The 11,622-nt window shown below is 45.5% G+C and overlaps 1 protein-coding gene and 1 pseudogene across 6 annotated transcripts in view; both read right to left on the reverse strand.

Moving 5' to 3' along the window:
• Positions 1-6,049: 6,049 nt before the first annotated feature.
• LOC134981721 (5S ribosomal RNA) lies at positions 6,050-6,167 on the reverse strand (annotated as a pseudogene).
• Positions 6,168-6,359: 192 nt separating this feature from the next.
• Positions 6,360-11,622, reverse strand: part of LOC134980629 (mis18-binding protein 1-like) — a 142,888-nt gene continuing 137,625 nt past the window's right edge. For all 6 annotated transcript variants that reach the window (XM_063947531.1, XM_063947530.1, XM_063947527.1 and 3 more), the window contains 2 exons: positions 11,008-11,059; positions 6,360-8,188 (listed from right to left, as the gene is read on the reverse strand). In XM_063947531.1, coding sequence (XP_063803601.1) covers positions 8,073-8,188; positions 11,008-11,059 — 168 coding nt within the window. In that variant the 3' untranslated portion in view covers positions 6,360-8,072. The remainder of the gene's footprint in view (positions 8,189-11,007; positions 11,060-11,622) is intronic.

The raw sequence follows: 11,622 nt of genomic DNA on the forward strand, positions 1-11,622 counted from the left end.
GGCTCCGCAGGAGACATGGGCACTTTCAGAAAGAATTAGGTCTACTGGTGTGCTCTGGCTCCTCCCTCTATGTCCCTCCTCCAAACCTCAGTTAAAGAAACTGTGCCCGGAAGAGCTGACAGTACAAGGAAAGGATTTTGGGAATCCAGGGTAAGACTCATACCAGCCACACCAATCACACCGTATAACTTGTGATAACTTTACCCAGTTAACAGTATGAACAATAACAGAGCATCAGATAAACCCTGATGCAACTATAACATAACCCTTATTTAAGCAATAACTATATACAAGTATTGCAGAAGAAGTCCGCACTTGGGACGGGCGCCCAGCATCCACTACGGACTACAAGAAATAGATTTATCGGTAAGTAAAATCTTATTTTCTCTAACGTCCTAGTGGATGTTGGGGACTCCGTAAGGACCATGGGGATTATACCAAAGCTCCCAAACGGGCGGGAGAGTGCGGATGACTCTGCAGCACCGATTGAGTAAACGATAGGTCCTCCTCAGCCAGGGTATCAAACTTGTAGAACCTTGCAAACGTGTTTGAACCTGACCAAGTAGCAGCTCGGCATAGTTGTAATGCCGAGACCCCTCGGGCAGCCGCCCAAGAAGAGCCCACCTTCCTAGTGGAATGGTCTTTCACCGATTTTGGCTGCGGCAATCCAGCCACAGAATGAGCCTGCTGGATCGTGTTACAGATCCAGCGAGCAATAGTCTGCTTTGAAGCAGGAGCACCAAGCTTGTTAGATGCATACAGGACAAACAGTGACTCCGTTTTCCTGACTCTAGCCGTTCTGGCTACATAAATTTTCAAAGCCCTGACTACATCTAGTAACTCGGAATCCTCCAAATCACGAGTAGCCACAGGCACCACAATAGGTTGGTTCATATGAAAGGATGAGACCACTTTTGGCAGAAATTGTGGACGTGTCCTCAATTCCGCTCTATCCATATGGAAAACCAGATATGGGCTTTTATGAGACAAAGCCGCTAATTCTGACACGCGCTTAGCCGAAGCCAAGGCTAATAGCATGACCACCTTCCACGTGAGATATTTCAACTCCACTGTTTTAAGTGGTTCAAACCAGTGCGATTTCAGGAAACTTAACACCACGTTAGGATCCCAAGGTGCCACTGGAGGCACAAAAGGAGGCTGAATATGCAGTACTCCCTTCACAAACGTCTGAACTTCTGGCAGAGAAGCCAACTCCTTTTGAAAGAAAATGGAAAGGGCCGAAATCTGGACCTTAATTGAGCCTAACTTCAGGCCCAAATCCACTCCCGACTGAAGGAAGTGAAGGAACCGGCCCAGCTGAAACTCCTCCGTAGGAGCATTGCTGGCCTCACACCAAGAAACATATTTTCGCCATATCCGGTGATAATGTTTAGCTGTCACGTCCTTCCTAGTCTTTATCAGCGTAGGAATGACCTCCTCCGGAATACCCTTTTCTGCTAGGATCCGGCGTTCAACCGCCATGCCGTCAAACACAGAGAGACAGGGTCCCTGTTGCAACAGGTCCTATTTTAGAGGAAGAGGTCACGGATCTTCTGTGAGCAATTCTTGCAGATCTGGATACCAAGTCCTTCGTGGCCAATCTGGAACAATGAGAATTGTTCTTACTCCTCTTTTTCTTATTATCCTCAGTACCTTGGGAATGAGAGGAAGAGGAGGAAATACATAGACCGACTGGAACACCTACGGTGTCACCAAGGCGTCTACAGCTACTGCCTGAGGGTCCCTTGACCTGGCGCAATAGCTCTGTAGCTTTTTGTTGAGGCGTGACGCCATCATGTCTATCTGTGGCAGTTCCCACCGACTTGTAATCTGTGTGAAGACTTCTTGATGAAGTCCCCACTCTCCCGGGTGTAGGTCGTGTCTGCTGAGGAAGTCTGCTTCCCAGTTGTCCACTCGCGGGATGAACACTGCTGACAGTGCGCTTACGTGAGTCTCCGCCCAGCGAAGAATCATGGTGGCTTCTGCCATCGCCACTCTGCTCCTTGTGCCGCCTTGGCGGTTTACACGAGCCACTGCGGTTAGGTTGTCTGACTGAATCAGAACCGGTTGGTCGCGAAGTAGAGACTCCGCTTGACGTAGGGCGTTGTATATGGCCCTTAGTTCCAGGATGTTGATGTGAAGGCAAGTCTCCTGACTTGACCACAGGCCTTGGAAATTTCTTCCCTGTGTGACTGCACCCCACCCCCGGAGGCTTGCATCCGTGGTCACCAGGACCCAGTCCTGAATGCCGAATCTGCGGCCCTCTAGAAGGTGAGCACTCTGCAGCCACCACAGGAGAGACACCCTGGCCCTGGGGGATAGGGTGATTAACCGATGCATCTGAAGATGTGATCCGGACCATTTGTCCAGGAGATCCCATTGAAAGGTCCTCGCGTGGAACCTGCCGAATGGAATGGCCTCGTATGATGCCACCATCTTTCCCAGGACTCGTGTGCAGTGATGCACAGACACCTTTTTTGGTTTTAACAGGTCTCTGACCAGTGTCATGAGTTCCTGAGCCTTCTCCCTCGGGAGATAAACCTTCCTCTGGTCTGTGTCCAGAATCATGCCCAGGAAAGGGAGACGAGTCGTAGGAATCAACTGCGACTTTGGGATATTTAGAATCCAGCCGTGCTGTCCCAACACCTCCAGAGAGCGTGCTACGCTGATCAGTAACTGCTCTCTTGACCTCGCTTTTATGAGGAGATCGTCCAAGTATGGGATAATTGTGACCCCTTGCTTCCGCAGGAGTACCATCATTTCTGCCATTACCTTGGTAAATATTCTCGGTGCCGTGGAGAGACCAAACGGCAACGTCTGAAATTGGTAATGACAATCCTGTACCACAAATCTGAGGTACGCCTGATGAGGCGGATAAATGGGGACATGAAGGTATGCATCCTTTATGTCCAGAGACACCATAAAATCCCCCTCTTCCAGGCTTGCAATGACCGCTCTGAGCGATTCCATCTTGAACTTGAACCTTTTCGGTATATGTTCAGGGATTTTAAATTCAATATGGGTCTGACCGAACCGTCCGGTTTCGGTACTACAAACATGGTCGAATAATAACCCTTTCCTTGTTGAAGGAGGGGAACTTTGACCACCACCTGTTGAAGATAAAATTTGTGAATTGCCGCTAACACTATTTCCCTCTCTAAAGGGGAAGCTGGCAGGGCCGATTTTAGGTAACGGTGAGGGGGCATCTCTTCGAATTCCAGCTTGTATCCCTGAGACACAATTTCTATTGCCCAGGGATCCAACTGGGAGTGAACCCACTTGTGGCTGAAGTTTCGGAGACGCGCCCCCACTGGACCTAGCTCCGCCTGTGGAGCCCCAGCGTCATGCGGTGGATTTAGTGGAAGCCGGGGAGGACTTCTGTTCTTGGGAACTAGCTGTGTTGTGCAGTTTTCTTCCTCTGCCCCTGCCAAGAAAGGACACCCCTCGGACTTTCTTGCCTCTTTGTGATCGAAAGGACTGCATTTGGTAATACGGTGCTTTCTTAGGCTGTGAGGAAACATATGGCAAAAAATTTGACTTTCCAGCCACAGCTGTGGAGATCAGGTCCGAGAGACCCTCCCCAAACAATTCCTCACCCTTGTAGGGTAAAACCTCCATGTGCCTTTTGAGTCGGCATCACCTGTCCATTGCCGAGTCCACAGGACCCTTCTGGCAGAAATCGACATTGCATTTATTCTAGAGCCCAGTAGGCTAGTGTCTCTTTGAGCATCTCTCATATATAGGACAGCGTCTTTTATATGCCCCAGGGTTATTAATATAGTATCCTTGTCTAAGGTATCCAGTTCCTCAGACAAGGTGTCAGTCCATGCTGCTACAGCACTACATACCCAGGCCGATGCTATCGCTGGCCTGAGTAAGGTACCTGAATGTGTATAAATGGACTTCAGGGTACCCTCCTGCTTTCTATCCGCAGCATCTTTGAGGGTAGCCGTATCCTGTGACGGCAGGACTACCCTCTTGGATAAGCGTGTTAAAGCTTTGTCCACCCTAGGGACGGATTCCCAGCGTAACCTGTCTGTTGGCAGGAAAGGATACGCCATAAGCATCCGTTTGGAAATCTGCAGTTTATCTGGAGATTCCCAAACCTTTTCACATAACTCATTTAGCTCATGTGAAGGGGGAAAGGTCACCACTTGCCTTTTTTCCCCGTACATATGAACCCTCTTGTCAGGGACTGGGGTTTCCTCTGTGATGTGCAACACATCCTTAATTGCTATAATCATATAACGGATGGCTTTAGCCAATTTAGGCTGTAACTTTGCATCATCGTAATCGACACTGGAGTCAGAATCCATGTCGGTATCTGTGTCAACAATTTGGGATAGTGGGCGCTTCTGAGAGCCTGACGGCCTCTGCGACATAGGATCAGGCACGGGTTGAGACCCTGACTGTCCTGAGGCTTCTGCTTTGTCTAACCTTTTATGTAAGGAATTAACATTATCATTTAAAACCTTCCACATATCCATCCAATCAGGTGTCGGTGCAGTCGGCGGAGACACCTCATTCATTTGCTCCCGCTCTGTTTCCACATAGCCTTCGTCAAACATGTCGACACAAGCGTACCGACACACCACACACACAGGGGATGCTCTTTTTTGAAGACAGTTCCTCCACAAGGCCCTTTGGAGAGACAGAGAGTATGCCAGCACACACCCCAGCGCTATAAAACCCAGGAATCACACAGTAACTTAGTGTTAACCCAGTAGCCGCTGTAATAATGATTTTTGCGCCTAATTATGTACCCCCCCTCTCTTTTTCACCCTCTTCTACCGTGTATCTGCAGAGGAGAGCCTGGGGAGCTTCCTCTCAGCGGAGCTGTGGAGAAAAAAATGGCGCTGGTGAGTGCTGAGGAATAAGCCCCGCCCCCTCAGCAGCGGGCTTCTGTCCCGCGTTTTTACACAATATTATAGCGGGAGCTCATACATATATACAGTGCCCAACTGTATATATGTCTACTTTTTGCCAAGAGGTCCTAATTGCTGCCCAGGGCGCCCCCCACCCTACAGTGACCGGAGTATGTGGGTGTAGTGTGGGAGCAATGGCGCACAGCTGCAGTGCTGTGCGCTACCTCAGTGAAGACTGGTTCTGCCGCCGATTTCGAAGTCTTCTTGCTTCTTTCACCGGCTTCTGTCTTCCGGCTCTGCGAAGGGGACTGCTGCGCGGCTCCGGGATCGGACGACAAAGGGTGAGATCCTGTGTACGATCCCTCTGGAGCTAATGGTGTCCAGTAGCCTAAGAAGCAGGACCTATCTTCAGAGAGTAGGGCTGCTTCTCTCCCCTCTGTCCCACGATGCAGGGAGTCTGTTGCCAGCAGAGCTCCCTGAAAATAAAAAACCTAACAAAATACTTTCTTATAGCAAGCTCAGTAGAGCTCACTAAACAGCACCCAGCTCGTCCGGGCACAGATTCAAACTGAGGTCTGGAGAAGGGACATAGAGGGAGGAGCCAGAGCACACCAGAATACAAATTCTTTCTTAAAGTGCCCATGTCTCCTGCGGAGCCCGTCTATTCCCCATGGTCCTTACGGAGTCCCCAGCATCCACTAGGACGTTCGAGAAATAAAATAAAAAACGCTTGTGGCTGCTAAAAAACAGCAGCCCACTGACCATGGTCCTGCTGCTCCAAACAAAAAACTGATTTGTCTGAGCCAGGAGACGGGGATATATGGATGTTGCATGTTGGGAGGCCGAAAGCTTTGACAGATTGGTGCAAATCCGTTGTTGCGTCATCATATCCCAATGTTATCCTGTGGACCCTGCCGGAGAAATATTCTCACCTATTACACACGCAAGAACATATAAAATTAATATGGGCAGTAAATGATATTATCCAAGATAGTTCTCGTGTCAATGCCCTAAATTTGGGGAGTCACAGTACAAGTCTTGAATTGGACTAAGCTCAATACAATTCGATAGGTTTAGATAAAAATGGATTGTACCTCCTGGTAAATAGTGACTGGGGTGACTGAAAAGGAAATTGAGCTAAAGTGTGATTCTGCTGTCAAAGTTAGACTGGAGTATTTGTGGCTGACCTACTACACCAGGTATTCCCTGGGGGTCTCCCACCAGGTACTGGCCCGGCCCTCTACTGTATGGCTTCCAAGATCGGACGAGATTGGGCATACACAGTTAGGTATGATAGTAGGTCACGGACATCCAAATAAGCACATCTCCTGAATCGTCGATGAGAGTTCACGAAAAAGAATTTAGATGAGAAAAAGTGTAGTTGATCTGCTTTTAGACATTAGCCAGTGGGTAGTGTCCCACCAGTTGAGGAACTCCCGTGGTAGACCGGGTTCACTGAATCACCAATGACAATCCAGAAATTAAGATCAAAGGTAAGTGTCCAGAAAGTTATTAAAACATATTTATTAAGACATGGGTTTAAGTGCAGTATAGTCATTCACTAATTTAACAGATCAAAATTGCTGTTTAAGGTTGTAACATGTGCATATCAACACAGAGAATGCAACAACCTGTTTATGCAATGTATCATATCAAAGTTGCAATTTTGTCTGGCTGTTTATATATACAAAGTGCAGCCATTTGGTTAATCTCAGATAACAAACCATCCATGTTTGTAATAAGTGTTAAAGATCCCAAAAGTAAATGTATAGCGAGATCATGCAAAATACCAGACTAATATAAATAGTTCAATATATGGTCACTCATGAGTTATCCAGTCTCGTACAAGTAATACAAAAAAGAGTGGGAGATATGGTTACTAGTTAATGTAGTATCATAGTATTACAGAGTATCATACTAGTATTCACAAATTCCCTAGTTACAACCCAGATGACACACTTGTCATAATGAAATGCAGCACTAATTTGTAAGTAATAAAATACAATACAGATTATGTGCCCAGGTGGGCTACATAAAAAATATAAAGACAAGGGTATATGGCAGCATATAGGGGGTCATTCCGAGTTGATCGCTCGTTAGCAGTTTTTAGCAGCCGTGCAAACACTATGCCGCCTCCCTCTGGGAGTGTATTTTAGCTTAGCAGAAGTGCGAACGAAAGGATCGCAGAGAGGCTACAAAATAATTTTGTGCAGTTTCAGAGTAGCTTCAGACCTACTCAGCACTTGCGATCACTTCAGACTGTTCAGTTCCTGTTTTGACGTCACGAACACTCCTTGCGTTCGCCCAGCCACGCCTGGGGTTTTTTTTTTTTTTTTAACTGGCACGCCTGCGTTTTTCCGAACACTCTCTGAAAACGGTCAGTTGACACCCAGAAACACCCTCTTCCTGTCAATCACTCTGCGGCCAGCAGTGCGACTGAAAAGCTTCGCTAGACCTTTTGTGAAACTATATCGTTCGTTGTAATAGTACAAAGCGCATGCGCATTAGAGACTTTTTTGAGTGATCGTTGCGCAGCAAACGAAAGCTGCTAGCGAACAACTCGGAATGACTCCCCCTGGTTAACACTCCTGATGTGGAGTTGTCAGGGACTGAAATGGAATCAGTGTCTTTGAGGATGTGGTAGTAAAAGCAGCGATTCCAGTGCCGTGTATATCACAATCAAAGTGAGCACGAGGGAGCCTCCTACCAATCACAAATAGGGCCACCGTTCAAGCCTCAATGTGGAGGGTAGAACACAGACACACAATCTGTATTTTATTACTTACAAATTAGTCACTTGTGGTTATTTAGTACTCCTGGGCCACATATGTTCTATGTGCATCATATTAGCGCAGTTTCCATTTTTTTCCTGACAGTTTGTGTGTGGGGACTGCTACCAACAAAAAAAAGCTCCTCAGATTTATTTACATTTATAACTTAGATTTTTTTTTAATTATTATTATCCATACTATATATCCATCATCGCCAGGAACAATCCTTTATTTTCTAGAAACTGTAAATTACAATGTTCACTTTACACATTTTAAAGATGGGTCTGCACAACGAGGCACAGGACAGATAAAATGTTGCAGCCCGAGTAAAAGGCCATTTACCGTTACAGTCTCCTCTACAACCAGGTAGAGAATCCGTACAAAAATATAATTTGCATTTACATAAAAGGTTAATAAAAAAATAAATTAAAAAAATTCATTTTTCCTCATCAGAGGCATCTGAAAAATAATAATCTTTTTCCTCCTCGTCATCGGACGTCTCTGGATTATCCTTTTTGAAGAGTTTCCCAATCAATGACTCATCTGTAGCGTCTATAATGACAGGGAAACATATGTACAAGTTACTATGATTTCACCAGAGCCCGGTGGTGTTAGATTTTATTAACTTCTGAATGAATTTATATGGGGGAGAGTCACCACCGAGAGGCAGATTCTAAATCAGTTTGTCATTTAGCACCAGCGTCCCCTTCTGGTCTGTGATATCATCCTCTTTGGGCAATTAAAAAGCATTTATGCATTATGGACATTATGCTATGGAATTCTACAAGGGCGAGTAGTCCAAGCACCCCACACTAACATATTTAGAGAAAAACACTCCTTACTAAAGTTCCCAGATTGTTTCCGAAATGCTGCTCCCCTAATTTATGAAGCTTTGCAGCTGGTGATAGCTCTCAGCAGTAACTATGGCTGGAGTACATGTAACATGGGCTATCCTGTGCTACTGCCATCTCAGGATACACAAAAGCAAATTATTATTAACAGTTTCTTATATAGCACAGAAAATTTTGTTTCGCTTTACAACTGGACGCAATGATAAGGCAAAAACTGGGTAATAACAGTCAGAGGTAGGAGTGCCCTGCTTGCAATCTTAAGGCCCATATAGATGGGCCGATGTGGGGAGAGATGTGTGCTGAGCGAACCGCTCCGCACACATCTCTCCCGCCGCTCAGCACAGCGCGATCTGTGCCGAGCGTGCGGGGGGAGACGGTGGGCCGCTCACTTCACCCGCCGAGCGTGCGGGGGGAGACGGTGGGCCGCTCACTTCACCCAGCGGGTGAAGTGAGCGACCCGCTAGATTGGCCTGCATGCAGGCCAATCTAGCAGCAGCGATAGCGATGGCTATAGCTGAGGGGGCTACACACGGAGCGATCATGCTGATATTCTAAGCAATCTAGTCAGATTGCTTAGAATATCGCTCCGTGAGTACCCCCCTTTACACTCTATGGGGAAAAAGGCATTGATACACAAGGAAAGGTGCTATCTAGTGCATAGTTGTCCACCAGATAGCAAAGGTTCTTGGTGGACTGCATGACATCACATCAATGATGAACCAGGGTCAGGAGGAAGGGGAAAAAGTGAAGAAAGAGAAAATATGTGAGGGATATGTGTGGACTGTACTGTGGTGATATAATTGGATAGGAAAGCTTATATGAAGGTAATGCGAGTGGTTCTGGAATTTGATAAGATTGTCTGAATAGGTGAGTTTTCAGGGAATGCTTGAAGGTTTGGGAGACTAGAGGAGAGTCTTATTGTACGTGGTAGGGCAATTCCAGAGTCCTGTGAATTACAGAAAGTCCTGTAATCGTGCATGGGAGCAAGTAAGGATAAGAGACATAGATCTTGTGAAAAGTGAAGGGGACGGGTTCGGAGATATTTTGAGATAGGAGATGTATGTTGGTGTCGTATGGTTAATAGCCTTGTGTGTGAGTAAAAGTATATTATATTGAATACGGTAGAATACAGGTAACCAATGGAGGGACGGACACAGTGAGAGTCTGCAGACGATGAACGTCTAGGAAGGAAAATTAGCCTCGCAGCTGCATTCAGCAAATGGTTCAATATCAAAATAATTTACTTTCAATTAGAAAAATGAATCTGCTACTAGCAGCCTGAGACCAAGCTTCCAGAGGGCAGAGAGGACCTAGACAGGTCGGCGATGCAGTACACTCCCTGCTCATTATTGCCAGGGAGCGGCACTTTTTCCCCCTTTCTTCTTTTTCTTAATTAGATGAAAAAGAGAGGTTGTATTCCTGCAATGTTATACAGAGCCCTCTGGTGTCTTCCAGGAAACCCTACCAGAGAGGTGTTCCTTTTACAGCCCAATAGCCCATAACCCATGGCAGCTCAGTGAGGAAGCAGTAACCAGCAATAGTGTTGTCTATTAACAACGCTAAGTAGATCCAGATTTACACGTTGGGTTTTTAGCACTAGATTGACTGTGCTTAATAAGTGCCCATGTTCAGATAATGTCACTTTTATTCACACAGCCAATTAGATAATGTGCCTGTTTTTCCAGATCTGTCATTTTACATTAGATTCTGAGGCTACTTTAGTGAGAATACGCCTTGTACTTTTATGGAAGAAAAAGGGATACCTGGGTTTACTGGTGAATGACCATGGAGGGTCACCGGACTTGCTAGCAGCTGGACACAAAACAAGTGGGGACTCCACAGCTACAGCACTGACCCCTACCTCACTGTAGTAATAAGGGCTGCAGCACATATAATATTAGGTCGATATCCAAGGTACAGTCTATAGAGGATTGGGCACTATGAAGCCTCTCACAGGGGGAAGCTCTCAATGGCCTAAAATAGCAGCTCCTTGGGTAGGATATAAGGTATTTGACAACTTACATTACCCAGCAGAAGAGGGCACTGACTGAACGTAATAACCTCACAAGTGTGGTCATTCTACAGGCAGTAACCGCACCACAGCTGTACAAACTAGCATGGAGTACCATCTCTTTCCAGTCTAGCCATTTTATTCTCCCCTGTACAGCTCTATAGTTTCATTGTCTGCCCTACCTCTAAATTGTATTACTGACTAGTCAACTGAGTGATTACAGGTAAAGAGCAACATCTGCCATATTCTGTCCCTATCTGCAGCTCACGTGTATTATGGACACAGGTCGTGGCAGTTATTTCACTTGTGATTCTGTTAGAAGACCTGGAAAACATGCCCTGTTAGCAGTCCCAGAAGGTCAGGCTTTAAGAAACCCTGCCCCATGGTGCCTGTGTAAGCCAACATTACATGAGAAAAATAAATAAATATATACAACATTTGCATGTATGTAACCCCAATTATAAGCAGTATAATACATCTGACACTATACATACTGTGATTATAATTACCTTTGTTTGGTAATGGCATTCGAAAGGTGGGTTTCTCATGATAAAAGTCCCTCTATAAAATAATTATAAATAAAAAAAATAAAATAAAAATAAATAATAAACACATGGCAGCATGTTAAATATTAAACAGAAAAAATGGTGGGGTTTGTACTCTATTAGATGGTTTACAAGTGGGTTTCATTAGTGAATATAACAGAGTACAAGGCTCTATCTGCAGGTCATGCTCTAAGGAATAATACTAGCTTATAATGAGTAACACAACTTAGTGGGAAAGATATTGTATGGTGACCATCATCAATAAAAAGACAGAAGGCAATAAGCCAAACGCAGAATAAAACCTCTGATCTAACCAAGGTGGGCGATAAAGCCCTTCGGCCCATAATTTATCAAGCTTTGGAAAGTGATACCAACAAAATCAATTCCGAAGTCATTTTTCAAACACAGCCTGTAACATGGCAGTTAGGAGCTGACTGGCTGGTACTTTATCACTGTGCTATTTATCACTCTCCAAGGCTTGATAAATCTTGGCCACATCTCCCATCAATCTACACAAGAGAAGGATTGGGGAATCCAAAGAAGTCAAGCTAATTTGTACATAGAAGTCAATTGTTTCTG

Source organism: Pseudophryne corroboree, chromosome 12 (assembly GCF_028390025.1).
Source record: "Pseudophryne corroboree isolate aPseCor3 chromosome 12, aPseCor3.hap2, whole genome shotgun sequence".
Taxonomy (NCBI): domain Eukaryota; kingdom Metazoa; phylum Chordata; class Amphibia; order Anura; family Myobatrachidae; genus Pseudophryne; species Pseudophryne corroboree.